The 24,673-nt window shown below is 37.9% G+C and overlaps 1 protein-coding gene across 1 annotated transcript in view; it reads right to left on the bottom strand.

The window, feature by feature from the left end:
• Positions 1-24,673, bottom strand: part of ENOX2 (ecto-NOX disulfide-thiol exchanger 2) — a 257,188-nt gene that overhangs the window by 107,238 nt on the left and 125,277 nt on the right. Inside the window, exons 4-5 of the mRNA XM_049766997.1 lie at positions 13,518-13,673; positions 704-910 (exon numbers count right to left, since the gene is read on the bottom strand). Coding sequence (XP_049622954.1) covers positions 704-910; positions 13,518-13,673 — 363 coding nt within the window. The remainder of the gene's footprint in view (positions 1-703; positions 911-13,517; positions 13,674-24,673) is intronic.

The raw sequence follows: 24,673 nt of genomic DNA, 5'->3' as shown, positions 1-24,673 counted from the left end.
GATTCAATGTTAATATGTACCTAAAATACTAATGTGAAAGATATGTAAGCCACTATGATCAAAATAAAAATTAAAAAAAAATAAATCCGGGGCTTCGTGGAAAAGAAGTCAGAGAAGCCTTTTCAGAGAGACTATATTCAGCTGGAACTTTAGGGTATGATGGAAATGTGTGTATCATGGGTGGAAAAAGATAATTTTAGTTAAAGGAAAGGGTCAAAAACAAAGTGAAACATTTAAGAAACTAGATTAGTTCAGTGTGATAGTACTATTGTAGGTAAAGGAAGGATCAGTAGACAATGCTGAAAGGTAAAAACGATAGACCTTTAGTTACTACAAGTAAGGTTTCCCCTTACTAGTTACTACAACTAGGCTTCCCCACTGAGCATTCTCAAGGACTTTGGCCCTACATTTCTACTGACCCCTCATCCTTGAAGATGAAGGAAAGACAAGGGAAGACCTGGACTCTACACTGAGTGTTCTAGTGTGAGGACTCAGACCCAGAAGTTTAAGAGTGTCTGATAGACAATGGGGAATGACTAAAGAAGTTTAATGGACAATGTGGATGACAACATACATTTCATATCCCCGAAGACAAGGACAAATACGAGGGAACCTAAACTTCAAGTGCTAGAGATGAAAATACACTGAGTCCTGTCATGGGCATTGTGTCTGGTTGGCACAGAATACAAAACTGACCACATACCAGAAAGATAAAGGGCCTTGTCCACCATGTACTCCTCAGTAAAGCGAATGTGGCAGAAATTCTTTTTGCTCTTTCGAATGGCAATGATCTCCCCACACTGTTCAAACATTTCCACGATGATCTGCTCTGTTCCATTTTCAGGCAGGCCGCCCACAAACACTGTTTTGCACCCTGGGGGCCTTTCTCGGGTTGCTGGAGGTGGAAGATCTAAAGTGTAAACACAAAAGTATTTGACATTAAAATCATTGTTTGGGATAGATCTCCTAGAATCTACAGACTTTAGAGGTATTTCACTATCTTCATTAGACTTTTGCCCAAGAGTTTTAGAAGCATATGGCCTTGGCAATATTAGCTCATTTCTGGCCTAACCAAATTGGATAAACAAATCTGACAATCATTAAGTAGAATAGTTTGGTGACTACAGTGTCTAGAAGCAAATCTCAATTGGTCCTTTAATTTTTTATTTTTTTCCTAGGAAACCCAGCATACTCAATGTTCAGTCATTTTTATTAAGATTGTGCAATGAGGATATGTTAATGCAACTCAGTATAAAACTTTTCAGAAACGCTCTGAACTAGAGTTTCCGAGAAAAGGGTTTGTTTAATTCAGTTTGTAGTTACTATATTCGCTCTGTGCATGCTTACTAAAATAAGTTTTTCAGGATCAATTTAACAGTGATAGAGTTAATATTTATAAAACCATTTCTAGCTCTCTGAATGATTGGTTTACAAAGTCAACTAGAATAAAAACGCCACCCACTTCACTTTTTGAAATGAATGAGCCCTTCCTTAAATTTCTTGCTGGAAAGTTCGGAGCCTTTGAATTCTCATTTAGAGAGAAACATGAAAGACAGCAGAGAAAGTAAGTTGATTTGGAAAATCATTAGCTAAAGGGAGATAGATTTGGGTATAGAGTGCCATTAAAAACCTACTTAATGAGATGATTCTCTTGCTACTTAAAATATGCTTTCTCTTAAATTATATATAAAACTCATATTTGCAAGTATCTTGTTGCAATTTATCTGTATTACCCCACTTTCCAAGAGAAAGCCCCCAGATCATAGCCCAACAAAACAAAACTTGATGGTCTAGGATTTTTGTAGTGTTGGTTTTGTATCTGTAAGGATTTACTTTGTGTAATCCATTCTTCCCATTCAGCTCTTAACAATAATTCTTTCAGCTACAGATTTGGATAGCTCAACAGCCCGTGATTACTGCTCACATACAAAAATAAATGTGTCTCACTTGTAGGCCAAAGCCCCCACCTGACTCTCATCCAGTTGGCAAGCAGATGATTTGGGAGCTTCCTGGGGTACCAGCATCTCAAATTTCCTTACGTTGCTACCACTAACTGTCATCAGTGTGGTACAAAGTCAGTTTAAGTCAGTTTCTTCTGATGATATCTTGCCCTGTGTCATCAACAGCAGGGGTAAAGAGATGAAGGGAACTTACGATGTTTCATTTAATTTTTTTTTTGCTTTTGGGTCACACCTAGCAGTGCTCAGGGGTAATTCCTGTCTCTGAGCTCAGAAATAGCTCCTGGCAGGCTTAGGGGACCATATGAGATGCCAGGGATCAAACCCAGGCCTGTCCTGAGTCAGCCATGTACAAGGTAAATGCCCTACCACTGTGCTATCACTCTAGACCCCAAGATGGAACTGAACCTGAACAGTGGCTTGAATCCTAGACCTTCGGATTAAAAGTCTGATTGATTCTCTACTGACTGAACAATCCAGGCTCACAGTTTCTGCTAATTTTTACAAAGCTTCAGTTTCATAAATTCATTGTCATGTTTTTGTTTTGTTCCATATAAGAAGTTTAAAGGGAGAAGATAATGAAGTAATGTATGATCTGAAATGTCTTAGTGATGGACACTAGGGAGTTTACTGTTCAAGCTAAAAGGGGGAAAATGAGGTCCAAAATCTCTTGAGGAAAAAGCTTCTGAGTCTTTAAGAATTGGAAAGAATCTCTGCCAGAGCATTAGAATCAACTTGGGTGTGAAAATAAACAAACAAACAAACAAAAAACAATGTCTGATTTCCACTCAAATGAGTTTGATTGAATTAATATGGGGCAAAAACCTGTGCATTATGTTTTAGTCTCTCGGGAATTATCAATGTGGACTTAAGGTTGCAGCCTACTTACTTGATCTGAAAGTCTCGTATTACCGGAAACCCTTAGCCGAGTGTTAAGTGACATACTTGAAGCCAACAAATTAAGAGAAAGAGCATGAGCTTAGAACAGACAACCTGGATTTACTAAATAATTTCTGAGAACCTCATTTTCACTTGTGAATATGGCTGTGTCCCTTATAAGTGTCATAATTTATAAAGGATAACTGTCCCTTGTAAGTGTCATTATAATATAATGCCAAAATATTGTCTACATGCATGTGGTCCAATGGTAGATTTTCAATAAATAGTAGTCATGATAAGGTTATTATCGTTTAACATTACAGAACTCAGATTTATTTTTATTCCCTAACTTTTATTGAGATGCATGATTTATAATACTCTTAATTAAAAGAGTTTCATGCATACACTATTCTAATACTACATTCATTCACCACTGGAATGTGAGTTTCCATCCCACCAATATTCCAGGGTTCCTTAAACTCTACACCCCATCTTGTACGTTTAGGCCAGTTCTGAGATTCTGTTGCATTTGGTCATTTGTTATTCCCTTACTAAGTTTCTTTATAGCCCACATGAAATATAATTCTTTATTTGTCTCTCTCCTTCTGGCTGACTTCATTCAGCATAATATCATCTAGTTCAACCAATGTAGCAGCAAATTGCATGATTTCATCTTTTCTTCTATCAGAGTAGTTTCCATTGTGTATATATATCACAATTTCATAACCTACTCATCTGTTCTTAGATACTTGGATTATTTCCAGATCTTGGCTATTGTGAATAGTACTACAATGAACATGTCTTTTTGAAATAGTGTTTTTGTGAGCCTGTATGTAAATGCCAAAAAGTGGACTTGCAGAGCACTTGCAATGCTTAAGGCTTACCCCTGGATCTCTGCTTAAGGAACACTCCTAGTAGTGCTCAGAGGGACCATATAGGGTACAAGGTATCAAACCTGGGATTGCAGCATATGAGGCAAAACCCTACTTGCTCTATTATCATTCTTGTTCCCTGGGTTTTAAAAATTCTCCGATCAAGTCATTACCCTATTTAGATATTATGATTATTCTGTGCTGACTGACTGCTAAATAAAGGAATAGAATGAACACTAAGACCAGTGTCAAGAATGCAGGGAATTTATTCATTTCCTTGAGTAAATTAAGATAGCCTCTTTGATAGTATTTGCTGAGGTTTAGGTGTATGCCACCAAACAAGCCAATAGGCAGTACTTTCTGCCTATGAATGGATAGTACTCAGTACTTAATTAACAAATCACTTTGTTGTCTGGACCAGGTCTTAAAAATCTCACCGAAATACATTGATCTGAGTGCGGCAAGGATTACTTCATAGGAGAGTAGATTCAAAGTCTACTGGTTAATTAGGTAATGTGTTAAGCTCTTGTAACACCCCAATTGCCACTCCAGATGGAGAAGAAAACTTCCATGTAAAATTATTCAAGAGAACTGGGAGTAAAAGAGCTCTAATCTTTGGTAATGGAAAAGGAGGAGTTTCTAGCCATTCTAATTAACCAAATATCCACTTTGGGGAGTTGTGCTGGGGAAATTAACATTAAGACAATAGTCACTATTGATCTTTGAGAAGTGAGGCAGAAAACAGCATAGGGGCCTTATTAACTGCTTGCATCCTGCATTTTTTGGGTGGGTACCACACTCAGCGGTTCTCAGGGCTTGCTCAGGAATCACTCCTGGTAGACTCAGGGAGCCCATCTTGGGTGTCAGATATTGAACCTAGATCAGCTGTCCACAAGGCAAGCACCCTTCCTGCTGTAGTATTATCACTCCAGTCCCACATCTTTGTTGTTAAAAGCCTCACACATCATTCTACTAGTTTTTCAGAATTTACATGCTTGCAAAGACTTTGGGTTGATTTTACTAGACAATTCAAGATTGAATGCCCCCCTAGATAATCAGCATGGGTTAGATGTACTTTAATATAATTTCAGTGATTGGAAATAATCAGAATGCTTATGAATCTTTTTTAAAATTTTTTATTTAAACAACTTTATTACATACATGATTGTGTTTGGGTTTCAGTCATGTAAAGAACACCACCCATCACCAGTGCAACATTCCCATCACCAATGTCCCAAATCTCCCTCCTCCCCACCCAACCCCACCTGTACTCTAGACAGGCCTTCTAGTTCCCTCATACATTCTCATTATTAGGATAGTTCAAAATGTAGTTATTTCTCTAACTAAACTCATCCCTGTTTGTGGTGAGCTTCATGAGGTGAGCTGTAACTCCCAGCTCTTTTCTCTTTTGTGTCTGAAAGTTATTATTGCAAGAATGTCTTTCATTTTTCTTTTTTTTTCTTTTTTTTTGGGGGGGCACACCCGGTGTTGCTCAGGGGTTATTCCTGGCTGTCTGCTCAGAAATAGCTCCTGGCAGGCACGGGGGTCATATGGGACACCGGGATTCGAGCCAACCACCTTTGGTCCTGGATCGGCTGCTTGCAAGGCAAATGCCGCTGTGCTATCTCTACGGGCCTGTCTTTCATTTTTCTTAAAACCCATAGATGAGTGAGACAATTCTGCGTCTTTCTCTCTCTCTCTGACTTATTTCACTCAGCATAAGAGATTCCATGTACATCCATGTATAGTAAAAATTCATGACTTCATCTCTCCTGACAGCTGCATAATATTCCATTGTGTACATGTACCACAGTTTCTTTAGCCATTCATCTGTTGAAGGGTATCTTGGCTGTTTCCAGAGTCTTGCTATGGTAAATAGTGCTGCAATGAATACAGGTGGAAGGAAGGGATTTTTGTATTGTATTTTTGTGTTCCTAGGGTATATTCCTAGGAGTGGTATGGCTGGGTTGTATGGGAGCTCGATTTCCAGCTTTTGGAGGAATCTCCATATTGCTTTCCATAAAGGTTGAACTAGACGGCATTCCCACCAGCAGTGGATAAGAGTTCCTTTCTCTCCACATCCCCGCCAACACTGCTTGTTCTCATTCTTTGTGATGTGTGCCAATCTCTGGGGTGTGAGGTGGTACCTCATAGTTGTTTTGATTTGCATCTCCCTGATGATTAGTGATGTGGAGCATTTTTTTCATGTGTCTTTTGGCCATTTGTATTTCTTATTTATCAAAGTGTCTGTCCATTTCTTCTCCCCATTCTTAAAAGAAAAACTGAACGGCCTACTTTAAGACAAGACTGACCAACAGACACACCAAAATTCGATATAAAGATGGCACTAACTCCCAGGACAATTCTTTTTCTCAATGTCAATGGACTAAATGCACCAGTTAAGAGACATAGAGTGGCTAAATGGATCAAAAAACTCAATCCAACCTTCTGCTGCCTACAAGAAACGCACCTGAATAGTCAGAACAAACATAGACTCAAAATAAAAGGCTGGAGGAAAATCATCCAAGCAAACAACACCCATAAAAAAGCTGGAGTGGCTATACTAATATCAGATGATGCAAACTTTATACTTAGGAAAATTGTAAGGGACAAAGATGGACATTTTGTATTAATCAAGGGATACATACAGCAGGAAGAAATCACTCTCCTAAACATATATGCACCGAATGAGGGGCCAGCAAAATATTTAATAAAATTGTTGACAAATCTGAAAAATAATATGAATAACAACACAATAATTATGGGAGACCTCAACACGGCATTGTCAACACTTGACAGGTCAACCAGACTGAAACCCAACAAGAATATACTAGACCTGAAAAGAGAAATGGAAGAAAGAGGCCTAGTAGATATATACAGGACACTCCACTCCAAGAAGCCTGGATACACATCTTCTCTAATGTACATGGGACATTCTCGAGGATAGACTACATGCTAGCACATAAAACATACCTCCATACTCTCAAGAGGATAGAAATTTTGCAGGCTACCTTCGCTAACCACAAGGCCCTGAAATTATATGTGAACTACAAAGGGACACAGTAGAAAAAATTTAATACCTGGAAGTTAAATAGCCTAATACTAAATAACCAGTGGGTCTGAGATGAAATCAAAGAGGAAATCAAAACCTTCCTAGAAACAAATGACAATGGAGACACAAACTATCAGAACCTATGGGACACAGCAAAGGCTTATGAATCTTAATGCTCAATACATACTTTCTCTAATTTTCTTTACTAATCAGTTCCATGAGCCAAAATGATATCTATCTGCTTTGAGGTGGTAAAATTGGAGGGAGAAATGCTCTTTTGATAGTTCCTGAATGCTTTCTTTTTTTTGTCTGGGCAAAAATGCTGGTAATATACTACCATTTATTCCACTAGCCACACTGTTATTTCACAGTAAATTCAATATGAAACTTCTTCATACAGAGGTCTATCAGCAGACGTGTACAGTTTTAGTAAAACTGACTTCTTTGGAGAGATGGTGCTGTCTCTTTCTTATATTACCAACTGAGAAGTGCTACTTGGGAATGCAGTAAATCTCTGCATAACCACACTGTGAAGCAAACTATTCCCGAGACCTTTCTTTTGCCATATCTCTGAGTCCAGAAAATCAGAATTAGACCAATGGGCATTCAGTTATCATTTATCATTAGGAGACTGATTCACAAATCTATTGAATTCTGAGAACAGAACTGATTTGCTTTGTCTAAATCAGAAAGCTTAAGGGTCTCAGACTCAGAGTTATTTTGTATGGCAATCTAGGATAGGCAACCCGGTCTCTGTCTCTTCAGAGCTCTAGCATCTATATATTTTACCATCCTGTTTGTCCTAGTGAAGATACAAAGTTCCATGTGCTACCTACTAATGTACAGTACTTTTGAGGATATTTTTATAGCTTCTGTAAGCAATTACTGTGGTCGATATAATTTGAGAGCCTGATGAAGTCTTAGAATTATCTAGGCTAACCCAATTGGAAGTCATTAGCACTTGGTAGTACATTCCACAATCTCTTGGCACTCTCTTTCTCTCTTTGCATCCATCTAATCCCGTCATCAGTCAACAAATGTGTATTGAACAACTACTGTACATTAGGCACTTTTCTAAGTGTTGAGGATACATCACTGAACAGGCAAAAAATCCCTCTCTTTGTGAGCTCATATTCTGTTAATTATGTTGTTTATTAGAAGGAAAGATATTATGCAAAAATAAACTAAGAAAAATAGGATTGGGAGTGTACCAGGGTAAACTACACTTTCATATAGGTTGTCAGGATCACTAGTAAAGAGATATTTGAATAAATCCTTTCTGAAGGAGATAAGATGTTTATCATGCAGATATTTAGAGGAAGAGTGTTCCAGAAACAGTGAAGAGCCATGCAAAAGTCTATAAGGAAGGAGGGCCTGGAGTGTTCACAGAATAGCAGGAAGGTCAATGTGACTGGAAGGGGCAAGTGACAGGGAGATTAGTGGGAGACAAACTCAAAGAGACAATACAGGGGAGGAAAGACATCTTATAGGGCTTTCTATGCCATTAAGAGAATGGTGGTTATCACGAGTAAAAAAGAGATCACTAAAGTATTTGGAGTAAAGGAATGACACAATCTCATTTAAATATTTAAATATTTAAATTTAAATTTTTAAAGAATAACTTTCCTAGTCTGTTGAGATAAAAAAACACAGGGGGCAAAGGTGAAAGAGGGAGATGAATTAGAATTTTATTATAATAGTTCAAAAATGTAACAGGGTGAATAGAAATTTGGTCATAGCAATGGGCATAATTAGTTACATGTATATTTAAGGTAAACCTGATAGAACCTGACAGAACATATTAAAATTGTCATGAGGGAAAGAAAGAAGGCAAGCCTGGCCCTTACATTTTAACCTGAACGATGAAAGGATGCTGTTGCCACTATCTGAAATGAAGAAGGACACTAGTGGAAAGATATATACATATATTTAATACATATACACATATGCAATTAATATGTAAAAATAACTAATACATAACATAAATATGTAAAATTAATATGTAAAAATAAATACATATAATTAACATATATATGCATATGTGACTTTAGGGATTGGAGACAAGGTCCAAGCTAAAATATAAATATGGGTATCATGGGCATTTAATTTTTTCATCCAAAAGACCAAGTGAGATCATGCAAGTTATGAGCACACAGAAAGAAGAGGTTCACAGGCTGAGTCATAGGCCTCTCCACTAATGAGAAATCAGAGAGAAAGAATAGATGGTTACCAGCAAAGGAGATTGAGAAAGAACAACTGGAAGAGTGGGGGTGGACCACTCCTGGTGGTGCTTGAGAGACCATATGGGGTATTGGGGATTGAAGCCAGATTGGCAGAATGAAAGGTAGATGCCATATTACCTTTAATTAAAGTAATATTGCTCTGATCCCAAGAAACCATTATTAACATTATTGTAAACCATAGACGATCAATAAAAAGATAAACAAAACAAAAAAGACATTTTTATATAAGAATGGGGCAAAAGCATAAATGACTAATAATAGAATAAAAATGGAAACAGCTATAAAGTTTAATTTTTTAGGATTATAGTTGCTAAAGGGTTTACAGAAATATAAACTCAATTTTCTCTTTCAAATTTTGAAACATTGAAATTCCTCAGGAGTTTCCATTTTCCCCCTTGACTTTTGGGCCACACCCAGCAATGCTCCAGGGACTTTCCTGGTTCTGCACTCAGAAATTACTTCTGGTAATGCTTGGGATACAATATAGGATGCCAGGGATTGCACCTTGGTTATTTGTGTGCAAGGTAAACAGTCTGTCTGCTTTATTATTCCTCTTGCCCCTCTTCCATAGTTTCTATTCATTGTCTCTTTTTCATCTGGATAATCTCTTCAGTGGTTTATCTAAGACTTAGAGTTCCAAATAGCCCTAATATTTCAAGAAGAATGAAGGGGTCTGTAGTCAAGGACTGAAAAGATTTAACACTTAATATTTAAGTAGAGATGCATCAGAGTGGGGCTGGAGAGATAGCACAGCAGTAGAGTGTTTGCATTGCACATGGCTGATTCAGAATGAACTTGAGTTCAATTCCTGGTATCCCGGATGGTCCCCCTGAGTTTGTCAGGAGCGATTTCTGAGCACAGAGCCAGGAATAGCCCCTGAACACTGCTGGATGTGGCCCCAAAACCAGAAAAAAGAGAGAGATGCAGAGTGAGGAATGATAAGCTACTGTTTTAGTTTTTGGACCTTTCAATGTGGAAGTGGTCCAGGAGAAGGTGAGGTCAGAAAATAGCTGGACCATGTGGGTACATGGCAAGTTGAAATATGGACTGAAGATAGATAGCCACATGAAGCAGATCAAGAAAGTTTTTTGTACAAAATGAAGGGCTTCAAATGAAAGAACTACAGGAGCCTGGGGAGAATTTAAGTGTCCTGTATACATAAGGGCTTGGCTAAAGTATCAAGTGGGACAGAGATGAAGGAAATGATGGGAAATATGTTTTTTCTTAAACAGAAAAACTATATATTATTAAATCAAGTCATTGGTATTATTACTAAACTAAGTTTTACTAATAAATATATTTCTAATAAATCAAGATTCAGAAGCAGATCAGAAGGGCAGATAAGAGATAAGAGACCCTACATGGCAGATCTCACTGCTGAGATAGACTTCAGTCAGCCTTGCCTATAAGGGAACATAACAGAGATAGGCCTTATCAACAGAGTAGGTGAGGCCAGAGAAGCTGCTATATTCATTCACACAAAATCCCCATTCTTTCTGCTTCACCTTCACTAACTTCACAAAATCTTGGGCCTATTAACAAAAATGGTACTTTTGCCAACAGAGAACAAAGGCATGCTTCCCCCATTGCTGCTTCCCCACCCAATTAATCTGAGCTGCCTTTGAATAAAATCTAAGCTCTATACAGAAAATGGAACACCAGTTTACTTTAAGCTGTGTCAGGATTGTTATTTCTGACTTCAATTCCAAAGCCAGGTTCCTTCCCAGAAGACATCACTTTCCTGGCACTAATTGCCCTGTCAGCATTCTTAACACAAAGATGTGGAACTAAGGAATTGATTCATGATGATAAAAATGTTTCCCTCTAGCTCTGTGGTCCTTCCATCTCGAAACTCAGAAGGCTATAGGTGGGGAAAGAAATTATTTGAGAGATATCATCTGTCTCTTTCTTTTACAATCTTATCAACAGAGCCCATTTAAGGCACATATTTCCATGGGCATTTAAAGACTTCTCAGCAAGGTATTGTATGTTTTATAATTAAGGCATCAGTGCTACTCTTCAACATTTAGAAGCCAAGCCTCCTGTAAAATCAACTCGTGTTATCAATCTAGGCAGTATAGGTTATGTACTATTCTATTAGTCAAGACAGCACCGAGACAATGAAAGTTTAGTGCAGGTCAAAACTGATAAATGGGGCCAGAGCGATAGCCCAGGGGTAGGGCGTTTGCTTTGCAAGTGGCTGACCCAAGACGGACCTGGGTTCGATTCCTGGCACCCCATATGGTCCTCAAAGCCTGAGTGCATAGCCAGGAGTAACCTCTGAGTGTCACTGGCTGTGATCCAAAAACAAACAAAAAAAAGGAAAAACAAACTGATAAATAAAGGATTACATTATCAGGGATTTACCTTTTTCACAGGAAGAAATTTTTAACACTTCTATTTCTTAAAAAAAAAACACCACAGTTTGTAAGGTTTTTTTTTTTTTTGGAGGAGAGCACACCTGGTAGTACTCAGGGGTTATTCCTGGCTCTGTACTTAGAAATCACTCCTGGCAGGCTCAGGGGACCATATGGGATGCCCGGGATAGAACCTGGATCTGTCCTGGATTAGCAGCATGGAAGGCAAACATCCTACTCCTGTGCTATCGCACTGGCCCCACAGTTTGTGAATTTAAACAGATATTATAATAGATGGACAGCTTTCTCTAATACAAAACCAGTTTATAGGAAGAAAGGGTTCAAAGTTCACGGCCCAGTATAAGGAAATGCCACTGAGGGAAGAGACAAAATAAGCCCTATGAGTGCCACCTTACTCTTCTTCCTAAATATCCTGGGGCATGCCAACTCTTATCCTACTAGCGCCCTCTTGAGATGTTGCCCCCAATTTCTTTTTCTTTCTTGTTATTGCATCGTATCTGACAGTGCTCAGGGGCTGTCTCTGCAGTCAGGATCACTAGTCATGGGCTTAGGGGACTATATGGGATGCCAGAGACTAAATCTGGGTCTATAGTAGGTAAGGCAAATGCCTTACCAACTATGCTATTGCTTTGAGCACCCCTGGCTTTTGTAATTATCTAAAGGAAGTACACTAATGATCACCAAGTTCAAAGACTTGAAGAAAGAAGATCTTTCACTAGCTCAACGAACCAAGATTATTGTTCCAACCAAATTTGACCTATTCTAAAATCTCTTGGTAATCAGCAGGCTGCAAAATAGATGCCAGATGTCTTCAAGGGTCTGATTTCATGATCAACTGATTCCTACATAAGGTCCAAGATGAAACAATTGCCTGAAGTAACATGCTAATGGTTCTATTTGTTTTTTTAGGGAAGGTACTTGGCTATGCTCAGGGATTACTCCCATCTCTGTGCTCAGGAACTACGCCTGGCAGCATATGGGGTACTGTGGATCAAACTTGGGTAAGGTGCATGCAAGGCGAGCTCTTTACCTACTGCTGGATTATCCTCTGGCTCCATTTAGGCAATTTCTCTTAATCTACAGTCAGAACCTCTAAGTATGACCCTTAACAAGTAATCTCTAGGCACAACTCCCTTAAATAGATCACCCAGCATCACTGCTTCCATCAGAAAAGCTTAAATGAGAGATAGGTCATAGAGAGAAATAGATTCTGATATTTTATAGTAAATGAAATTCTGGGGGTGGTGTTAGAGCAGTAGTGTAGTACATAGGGCATTTATTTGCCTTGTATATGGCTGACTAGGGTTCAATCACCAGCACACCATATGGTCTTTTGAGCCTGCTGGGAGAGATTCCTGAGTGCAGAGCCAGAAGTAAGCCCAGAGCACAGCCAAGTAAGGGCTCAAAATTAAACCAAAAAACAAAGTAAATGAAATGCTAAATAGATTCAGAAAAAGTTATTCAAGTTTTATTACTGCTCTATTTGAACTGATATGTTGACTTTTTCAACCTAATGAGAAATCGATTTATTACTGACAAGATAACCCACAGATCATTTCTCTATGAACCCTGTTGTCTGAACAGCTGCTAGCAGTTTGACTCAGTCTCAACATTTCTCTTTACTCTCCACAGTGAGCTGAAACTCACTTCCACTGTCTATCACATTCCATCAGCTGAATAATAGTAGTTTGAATGATGTGTGAATAGCTTGCAGCAGTAAAGGATTATTATCTGCATGTATATTGTCATGTGCCTCAGGTAGGCTTAGACCTCACTGTTTGTGCCATTGTGAGCATATAGGCCATATCTGAAAAGAAGACTATAAATGACAATGCTGAGCAATTTGGATCAGGACGCCTCCTTTTGTACCAATACACTTAAATCCCTGATGCAACAGCTTTAGAAACATGTTTTTATCATCTATACAGCAGCTACATGTAGGAATCTTCAGCTCTCTCTATAAAACCTAGACTTGCCAAGTAAAAGAGAATTTTCCCATTTTCTAGATGAAGTTTCTGTATGTAACTATCTCTAAAGCCCTCAGGTATTCTTTTGAAAAAAGTATTCTTAATTTTCTCCCTCCAAAAAGCCCCCCCAAACCTTGTGACTTGAGTAGAGACAAAGGAGAACTTTACTTGGGTTTGGAGGGAAGAGTGTGCAGCTTTTACAGTGTATGATTTCCTTGACAACAGGCATATCTGGTGGAATTGGTGGAGGTACTATTCCCAAACCAGGCATCATTGGAGTTATTGGTGGAATTCCTGTCATCATTCCAAGTGCAGGATCAAAATCTAGAAAAGAGAAAGAAATAACAACATTACTATTAAAGTAGAGGCAGCCAGTTAGAATCCGAGTTTTAAACCAAAGATCTTCCTATGACAGAGACAAAATAATTCAGAAAGCATGATAACCACATCACTGTTAAGAAATATTATAGTTGCACATTTTTCTTTTGGGTGGGGCTGCTTGTTTTGCTTTGACCACTGTCTCTTTTAGTCTCTACACTTCATTCTGACATCAAAAGCCTTTTGTCATGTGACTGTGCCTTGTCTGTTGATCATGCCTTTCATAAGTTCCTAACATACAGCTTCAGATCCCTTTAGGTGAGGGATCTGAGGCTGTAACACTTAATGTCTCTTTGCAGGCAATCGTAACATATGAGAACACAGTTTGCGATCACACAGATCTGGCTCCCAGTTCTGTTATTTGCATAGCAGGATGAATTTTTTGAATGCACTTTTCCACATTTGCAAACAAACAGGGCTGATGCCACTTACCAGAAAGGAATAAACAAAAATGAAAATTATTCTGTGTATGTTTTGTTCATGTTTCTTTCCATGTTTGGAATCATTTAAGACTCCTTATAATTTACTCAAGTTTCAAGATCTGGCTTAAGTGCTAAACTAATTAAAATATACTTTTCAGATAATTCACGTTTGTTCCTGTGGTCTAAAATCTGTTCTACATCTTTTACTACTAAATTTTATTTTATTTTGCATGAATATTTTTGTTTACCTTAACATGGTAAAATATTATAAAAACCAAGTCTATATCGCAGAGTTAAAATGATTATAGCAACCCAATCAATCCACAGGGCAGTTCTACTCCCTCACTATTTCCCAATATTACCTCAATTCCCCTCATCCCATTCATCTGTAATCAACTTATCCCCAGTCTTTGAGATCCATGAAATTTTCAGTTCACAAATATTTCCTTTAAAGTTTCTCTTTGATTTTTAGCACTGCAATTTACAATACTGTCAAAGACCAGGCTCCTTATGCTAATAATGTTCTAACACCACACTGTCCACCAGAGTGTCCTCTTCCCCATGTATTATCTCAGTGTTCCTTCTCTAAGACCTCTCCTCCTATTTCCCTCAGTGCTGTACGCCAGTTCAGAGAGTCTGTTGATTCTGTTGCATTTGTGTATATTTTTTGTTTCATTCGGGGATGCTTCCAAGTTGTGTGTGGGGCCACAACAAATACTTTTTGTGGGGGTTTATCTATCTACATAAATTGATAATCTCAAATCAACATCATCACCATCTGGTGTCATAATTTCATGTGATACCCAAAGAAATATCACCCCTGGGAGATAGTGATTTATTTTTCCAGACTACCCTTGTAGAACAACTACTCAGAGAAGACTCTATGGACATGAGTTGTGAAATTTCTTGCAGCATCTAATTGATTCCATATATGGGAGTCAATATAAAGTACCCAAGATGGGAGAAATGAAGATCTTTTCTTTCAGTCTTCCTAGTGTAAAAAGTTCACCCCTGACATAGGTTAAGCCTGAATTTATCCCATGGCCCTCTCAGGTTGGGGGATGGGGAGAATGACTTGGAGAGGACAATGAAGACCTGTCCTCACACTACAGGGGCCCAATGGCTGGGAGTTGTCAGTGCTGGAGGGACCTGTGTTTACCTTTGGCTTCTATAATTGTTTTTCATCTTTTCCCTCTGAGCTTATGTTTATCCTACAGATTAGGATGTATTTCCTATAAATAGATTTTGTTTCCTGACCAATCCAGTCACCCTATGCCTTTTAAAAGAAGAGTTTAATTTACTGACATCCAGAGAAATGATTGATATGAAGGGCTGTGAGGCCATTTTTCTGTGGTATTTAGTTATTTTTGTAATTGGTCATTTACTTTCTTTTGCCATGTTTTTATAGGCAGTTTTTCAGTGATTTTTATAGGGTTGGTTTAGTTGTTGCAAATATTCCAGCTCTCATATATCTGCAAGTGTTTTTGTCTCTTCCTTAAATCAAATTGACAGCTTTTAGGGTAGTGGGCTCTTGGTTGAAAGCCTTTTTTTCATTCAGTACTGTGATAAGCCATTTCACTCTTTTCTTACTTGAATTATTTTTTATAAGAGAGATCTTCTGTGATTCCTATTTATTTCCTCTTGTAGTTGAGGTTCTTTCCTTTCTTGATGCATTAAATAGTTTGTCTCTTTTTGGTGTTTACCATTTTGATTAGCATGTGTCTCAGTGTTCTGTTTGAATCTATTTTATTTGGAGCTCTTTGGGTATGGTGAATCTATACAAAAGCCTTACTCCAGAGACTGGAGGAGTTCTGAATGATAATTTCTTCTACCAATCATTTTTTCTCTCATTCTACTGTTACCGTAATTTGGAGATTATCTGTCTTGCTGTTATCCATTATCATATATTCTCTCCTTATTTTACATTTGTTTGCCACTTCATTATTGCTGTTGGCTTGCATTTTGTCTTCACATTCACAATGTTTCGCATTCAGAATTCTGTGACTGCAACTTGCTATTCTATCCCTTAGCTTCTTCAATTCCATCTACATGTATTCTTTCATACTCTGAGTCAGTTCCACTTTGAATTGACTAAATTTCTCTTCCAATGAATGCTTAATTTACATTTCATAGTGTCCATTTAAGGTTCTTGGTGACACTTGAGAAAGTTAATGAACTTGAGGGCTTGCCTGTATACCGAGTGACATTTCTTTGTTTCACTATTGTCCTTAGAGTATTGTTGGTACTGACAGTGGAGGTTTATATTCTCAATCATTTGAGTATTGACCTGATTCATTATTTTACACCAAGCACCTACTGCTTATGTTTCTTTATTCTTACTATTTCCATTACCTTGTAATGATATTTCAGTGGGACAGAGAGGTAAAGATCCAGTTCCTACTCTTTATTTATCAAGGATTATATGGGGTATTCTAGCACTGATTTATGACTATAGTTTCTTACTAGCCCTTACAATGTGTGAGGTAGGTGAAGTAGAACCATTACATGGATATATGGTTCATGTGCCCATATTGTTCTGGGCGTCAGTATGGCAGAAAGAGGGAAAAGGTTAGGATCCCAGATCCCCAGTGGCCTGAGCTAATGTGGTTCCCTATGGTTGTGGGGGTGAAGATACCTAGTGGCATGAGGAGGATCCCCCAAAATGCAGCAGGTGGTTGCAGTCTGTCTAGTTAGTGAAATGGAAGAGCAGAATCCTACCCTGAGTTTATATGTAACACAATAAAAGCCCTATGGTTAAGAATGCCATCTTGTTTTTAAGTTTTTTGATTCTATATGTTGAAGATTTTGGATAAATGATCACTGTTCACTTTCAGCAAGAAAAGATATTATATTGTGTAACTAAACAATTCATTCTATTTTTTCTCTTCTACTGAAAGGTTTGTCTACATTTTATTGTTCTCCTTGCCACTTCATTGTTATTCATATGGCTCTGTCACTCACTACCTTACCACCGATTACATAAACATTAGTTCATTAAATAAGTTCTGTCATTTAGACTGAGAAAGAAATGCCTGTCTTCATGTACTGTCTACTAATAAATGGGGGTAAACAAAAACTAAACACACAGGATAAATATAACTTTTGACTGATGTACTCACCACTCTGCTGTTTGCTGTGATTGCATTAATATTTTATGGATTTCATTTAAAAGCAAATGTATTCGTGACATATGGCTAAAGCTAGAGTAGGATAAACTCTCTTTCCTCACTGTATTTAATGTGCTAAAAGTTTCCATGGGCCACATTGCCCAGTAGGACTGTGTTAGATGGGAGATTGCAAGTTGCACATAACCTTTCAAAGTTTCCTAATGCATTATTTCTTTTGTTCCTTTCCAGTCATTAAGTATCAAAGTAGATGTAAATTCCCCATGGAACCTCTAGTATAACCATTTGAAATTACTGGTCAAAGTCCTTTTCACAAAAGATATCCTGCTGTGTTTTGCTTTTAACATCTCATCTTCTAGCACCTTTTCTTATGCCTCCTTAACTCTTGCAACATTCACTGCTGGAAGTGTTATGAGACTTTCATTTATATTCCCTTTGCTGATTCCTGTATTTCCTAAAGTCCTGCCTCACTGAAAATGCTGCAAATGCTGTGTGTGAGTTGGTACTGCTTGATCCTCCTCTTTGCAGCTCTTCTATACAATTCATGGAATGTTTTAGTTTAACCTTAAGCCTTGCTATTGTTCAGTTAATTGTGTTTTCTCAACCTACAGTAGTGATATGACAATATTAATATCCTCCATTATCTGTACACATCTAAGCCAGGGAGGTACAGTGGAGGCAAATGCCATTTTCTTACTCTTCTCTCCAGTTATCCTATGTGTGTCCTTTAAAAAATATTTTCAACACTAGGCACTGTGCTAAGTATTTGAGTGGAAGAAATGTATAAGATAAAAGAATAATTAATTCTGGGACAGTCTAGTTTAGAAGTCATACAAAGAATTAAGTATACTTATTTTTGAATGCCTACCACATGGTAGGCACTGTACTAATAAACATTTTATACAATTTCATTACAAGAACCCTGTAAGATCCCTACCTATCCCATAGTATTATGACTCAAATCACCCTGAAGAACAGAGTCCTGGGAACACATGTCAATGGAGGTGAGCTGACACTGCCACTGAAGAGTGGAGCCCACTCCCAGGCATCAGCGTGCATGTCAACACAGATACCATCTAGACCTGCCGGTGGTACCTGGGTGCACATCAACCTGATGATGGGACCCATATTGCCCAGAAGAGTGGAGTTCATCAAATGCACGTCAATGGAGGTGAGCAGAAGCACTGAGCTAGAGGAACTCTGCTATATAGTTGCAGACTTCTCTTAGTCAATAAACCCCAGCACAACATGTAGAAAATACCACACTACAAGTGTGACCATGGAGTAACAATGCAGGCTTCCACATGGATAGAGAATGAAGATGACATTTCTGATAACCCAAAAAGTACCAACCATCTATTTAGCCTCTAAGTAAGAACTTTAGAGAAGAAATATGGAGTATCCTCATAAAACTCAAAGTAAGCATGGAACAAACTGAACAGACCACAAATAACAATCAAGAGGATATGAAAGCAGAAATGAGAAAACTCCAAACTTAAATAACAGGACTGAAAAACTTGGTAGATGAAATGAAAACCTCACTGTAAAGCCTCTCCGACAGAGCAACACCGACTGAGGACAGAATCAGTGAGCTGGAAGATGAGATGCATAACTTCATACAACAGAAGACACTAGAAAAGAGCCTTAAAACAAATGATCAGACAATGGAAAAATATCCTCAAAGAATGTGAACAAACAAAAATAGAAGTCTTTGATAAATTCAACAGAAACAACATAAGAATTATTGGAGTTCCAGAGACCCAGGAGGAACAGTGCCGCACTTACCTGTGTGATTTAAGAAAAGTATGGTAATAACACCCCGAGACAATAGAGATCCGGACCAAAAGGACCAGCCCTTGATATAAAGCTTACCACAAAGTGTAGTGAGCTCAGTTAGAGAAATATCTACACTAACAACTATCCTGACAATGACAGTGAGTGAGAGAATGCTGCCTTAAAGACAGGCCGGGGATGGTGTAGGAGGTAAATGGGGAACACTGGTGGTGGAAAGGTTGTACTGGTGAAAGGGATGTACATTTTATGACTGAAACCCAACTAAGAACATGTTTGTAACTATGGTGCTTAAATAAAGATACTATTATTACAAATAAAAGACCTGAACTAGAGCCAATTAATACCTTTTGCATGGTTTAAAAACCTGGAGGTTAGCCTTGGCAGTAAGCATCAGTCCTGACTTTTTTTGCTCAACACAGTGCCCAATTCTTTGTACCCCAAACCTTGGCCCATGTGCTTCCCGAGAGCATCCTGTTCTGTCCCCTTACAGAGATAATGGACTCCTAGCTTATCTTATCTGGTCCAAGTGCTCAGCCCCTCTTAAACCTAAGACTCTATCCATGCATTTCTGCTTGCCTCTGAATGCCTGCTTTGCTCCTCACAAGCTCACAGATCTACATCTAAATTCATTTTCCCCAGACTGCAGTAACTATTAAAAATTAGTACTATCATAGAACTAAGCCAATATTGTGAGTAGCAGCAGCAGAACACTGCTCATACCACACTGAACTTGGTACTCACTCTTATTATCCAAGAAGCATCACGAAAAACATTAAGAAAAAGAAGAAATTAAAACATTTCAACAGATTGGCAAGAAGTTCAAGTAAGTCTTCAGGTACAGCAGAAATGGTGCTGGCCAAGGATTAGTTAGAAGTAACAGTTCTGTCAATGCTCATTAAACTGAAGAAATTGTTGGAAAAGAGAATCAACTCTAAATAATGATGGGAAGAATTCAATAATTAATTACAAATAATTGAAGGCATTAAATAATAAAGAAGTACACAATAGCAAAATGGAAGTAACTGAAACTTGAGTCAGAGACTCAATGAAAAGGAACATGACATTAAAGAAAAATAGAAGAGATATAAAAATGACAAAAATTTGGGGCCAGAGAAAGCACAGTGGTAGGGTGTTTGCCTTGCATGTGACTGACTGAGAGGGACCTGGCTCGATTCCCAGCATCCCATTTCGTCCCATAAGCCTGCCATGAGAGATTTCTGAGTGCTGAACCAGGATTAACCCCTGAGTGCTGCCAGATGTGGCCCCTAAACCAGTCAATCAATCAATCAATACAGTAAAAAGAAAATGACAATGGTTTATATATGCTCTCTTTATGGAAAATGCAAATTATGTAATTGATCAATTTGCCCTTTTGGTTTTGAACAACCTGGTCCCAGGTGCAGCTCAGCTTTAGAAACTGGGTGGTATATGGTGACCAACAAATATGAATTCTAATTAACTTCAGCATTTGATCTTCGAATCTTGTGTATGTTTCTAGATAGTGATTTATCTTACTTGCAATGTTTTCTGTTATATTGCAATCTTTCTTATAAGCTGCTTCAAACTCTTTGTGGAATGGGTAATATAGTTTTATTTAATATTTAATTACTTTCTCTGTAGTGTATACTTCTTTAAATTTTCCAGTCATCGGCAGACTGTTCTGTTTCCCTGAACTATGCCTGTTTTATTATTTTCCCCCATACACCCTGAAACTCTTCTGTAACCCTTTCTGATGATTCCCCTTTCTGATGACTCCAACCAACCTATTACTCCGCTTCCACTATAGTGTGACAGATATGAGACTGATATTTCTTTCTACTGTGACACTTGCATGTTAGTGATAACTGACTTTACTGTCTCTGCCAAATTTAAAAGAAATGAATGAATCATAACTATTTTGAATTCACTTGGCCTAATCTAATCTATTCTTAGTGAATAGAAAAATTAATATAAAAGCACAAGTGAATGGAACTAATGCTTAGCTGCTGTTATATTGGAAGGATACTAATGCTAGAAGGTATAGTGTTTTATATGTTGTTAGGTCTTAGTCAAGTATCCACCCTGAAAATATACAATACTATCATTTTGGGGTCCTCAATCTTATCTGCCATTGAAGGCATGCACTTTACTGGTAGAAGATAGTAATAGAAAACCAAGTCTAGGTCTTCTTGAGGAGTATGCAGAGAGGTGGCTGATCATGTCTCACACATTCTCATTATTTCTTTCTGTATTCTTGAGACTTGACCTTCAGAGAACTGTCTTTGTGGGAAACGCACACTGGTGAAGGGATGAGTGTTAGAACATTGTCTGATGAAACTCAGTCATGAATATCTTCGTAACTGTGTATTTTACTGATACAATTAAAAAAAATTAAAAAGTACTCATGCCATAAGCAACAAACAAAAAAGAATGGCAAGGCCATGCTGGAGGCAGAGTTCAGTGATAAGTGTGTGCTCATGCATAAGCCTGAAGCTCTGGGTTCAATTCCCAAAAGAATGAATGTCCATTGATATGCAGGATGTTATTCAGGAAATAAAGTCCCTGAGTTCAAGTCTTCTAACATTTCTCACTATGTTGATGGCCTAGTCTATATAACAGACACTACAGAGACTCTTTTCCTGCTCTGAGACTTTCACAGGCTCCACATTTGGCAGCTAATTGAGGAGAAATTAAAGGAGGCGGCATACGGTATTCAATGAGTATCCCTTAATTGGACTGTTCTTTAATTCATCTGGGATGATGAGCAGAACAATGCGCCATAAGAAGAAGGCCATACTTTTTTGGATGCCTGTCTTCATATAAAAACTAACACTGGTTTTATTTGACCTGCTCAGGAAAGTGAATACTCTAGCAGGGAAAACCATTAGCCAGAGGGTACTTTCTAATCTGCTATCATTGTGGATTAACTTTATTGAATAGGAGCTCTACAAAATACCATGCTAAATGAAAGAAAATGCCATGTCAGACCCCAGAGATGGCCTGCCTCTGCTCTCCACTTAAGGAATCTAAGAAGCCAGACATTACCTTAATGGCAAGTATTTGTCCAATACAGTCAACTTCTATGACAGTATGGATTTGACCTCTCTGGGGAAGACAAAGAAACTTACATGTCACTTGTTTTACATCAATACTCTAACCCCCTTTATATTGTCATAAATAAGGAAGATAAGATAGGACAAAGAAGTTAGTTGTGAATCTTCTCACTTTCTAAGGAGTAGAAAATAGCTGAGTAAGTGACCTCAGAGAGTTCCCTACCGGTTATTTGCTCCCTTTTCCATTTTTCAAGTGTCTTGAGGGATGGAAAGAGGATTAGAGCATGTTTGAATATAGTTAGTCCTAACACTATGCAGTAAAGATGGCAGTTTCCTTTTTCTCCAGACCTTGGCATGGAGGACAGGGAGCAGTGCAGTTTATTAACAAACTTTCATTTCCCTGTATACTGCATTGGATTGATAGGGGCCAATCACCAGCAGTGGAAAACAGATGTTGTTCTCCCCATTTGTCATTTTCCAGGGTTCTCCAGTGGAAAAAAGTTTTGACTTTACATTTCTAGTTCTTCACTGTTGTTTAAGACTACAAATTAGCCATAGTTCAATGTTGTGTGACTGCTACACAATAGGTGAACTTGAAATCATAATAGTCATAATACAGTTCCTTGACAACTGTGATCCAACTACATTCCTGAGACTTTCCAGGTATTAAATAGACATTAGTTTCTTTATAAAACAAACCTGTGATTTAGGTGCTATTATTATCTCCATTTGTAGAAGGAGACACTGAGGAAGAGAGAAATTAAGTTACATGCCACTGGTTCCATAACTAGCAGGGGTCTCAAACTCAATTTACTTGCGGGCTACAGGAAGCAAAGTTGGGGTGATCCTTGAGTGCAAAGTCAGTAGTAAGCCTTGAACATTGGGGTGTGTGTGACCCAAACAACTAAAACAAAACAAAACAAAACAAAAGATTCCTCTAGGGCAGGTCCACAAAATGTTGTACGGAGGGCCATTTGTGGCCCTCGAGTTTGAAACCCCTGAATTAAAGGCAGAGAAGGGGATTACTGAAACCCAAGCAGTCTGAATCCATAAGCAACATTCTGACCTAGATAGTTTAGACCCCTAAAATCAGAGAGGAGAAAATATCAGTCCACACAGAACTCAAAGGTTTTAAAAATCTGTCTCAAGTTATTGCCCCACTGCTATTTAGGACAAGAATGGTACTAAATATCCATATTTCTAAGGTCAGGTGAACAATCTAAAGACCCTTATTTTTCCTAAAGGATGGTTAAAAGATAAAGATGAAATGAGAAGTTATTTCTTTATGGTCCTTAGTAAAACAAGATATAGGCAAAGGGGACTAGAGGTAAAACTTAAAATAATTCTTGAAAGTTAAGGATGTTGCTCACTGGTAAATCATATGCCTCCCATGCATGAGGCTCTGGGTTTGATCTCTAACAATACACACATGTACACATGTACACACACACTTGCAAAACACATACCATTCCTGAAGTTTCAAATTACTGTTGGAGGTAAATGTGAAGGAAACTCATCAGAACAGACAGTGGCTGTATACTTTCCAGGTATTTTAAAGCAACAGTTCAGTGGACATTTCAAGGAGATATATTAGTATTCCTTTTACTTATAGAGATATTATGACTAACAGTATTAATAATTACAATCCAACTTTATTATTGAGTTCTTATTACATGCCACACATTGTGTTAAACAAAACATACATGCTAATTTTCAGAAAATTCTAAAAGTTAGATAACTTAAATAATCTCAATTCTTAATAGATGAAATCAAAGTATTGGTAAGTCAAGTAACTTATTCAAGGACACATAGCAAGAGTCAACGCATGACTCAAACCTACACAGATGGTCTTGGTCTTTAAGGCCCTGGAAATAACCCTCTGTACTGTCAAGAAATCCTACCCGCATTTTACCCTGTAATTGAACAGATCTCAAATTATGGGCCTGGAATGGAGGCTTGAATGACTTTACTCTAAATGTTGAACATTTTGTTGCTTGACATTATAAATGGATGGGTAGCTAAGCATTGTGGATTATTTTGTGAGCAAAGATTTATGCTTATATCTGGTGATTTATAAATGATCCAGTGAAAGCCAATATTTAATATACTTGGCATCAAAACAGATTTGGCTTTAATATTTTTTCTGGTACATATAGTTACAGAATTCAGATTTCCATAACCTGAAAATATTTAAAGCAAATCAGATTTCTTAGTCATTCTAGCCTATAAGAGATTTTGATTTGGGACCATTCTATATCGAGCTAGAAAATAATGTTTTATTTTAAACTAAATTATCATAAATAATGAGGAAAATAATTACAAACTCATTACTTCCTTTTTAAATATAAATTATTTTATTGAATCACTGTGAAATACAATTTACAAACTTGTTCGGGATTGCGTTTCAGTTATACAATGTCCAACACTCTTCACCTGTGCAGGTTTCCTGATACCAATGTTCCCAGTTTCTCTCTTGTCATCCCCCATGCCTGCCTCTGAGGCAGACATCTTTCCTCTCTCTCTTCCTGTCTTTTCTTTTAGATACTGTGGTTTGTAATATTGTTACTGAAGGG

Source organism: Suncus etruscus, chromosome X (assembly GCF_024139225.1).
Source record: "Suncus etruscus isolate mSunEtr1 chromosome X, mSunEtr1.pri.cur, whole genome shotgun sequence".
Lineage (NCBI taxonomy): Eukaryota > Metazoa > Chordata > Mammalia > Eulipotyphla > Soricidae > Suncus > Suncus etruscus.
The sequence above is the reverse complement of the archived record's forward strand: the minus strand, read 5'-3'. Positions and strand labels throughout refer to the sequence as shown.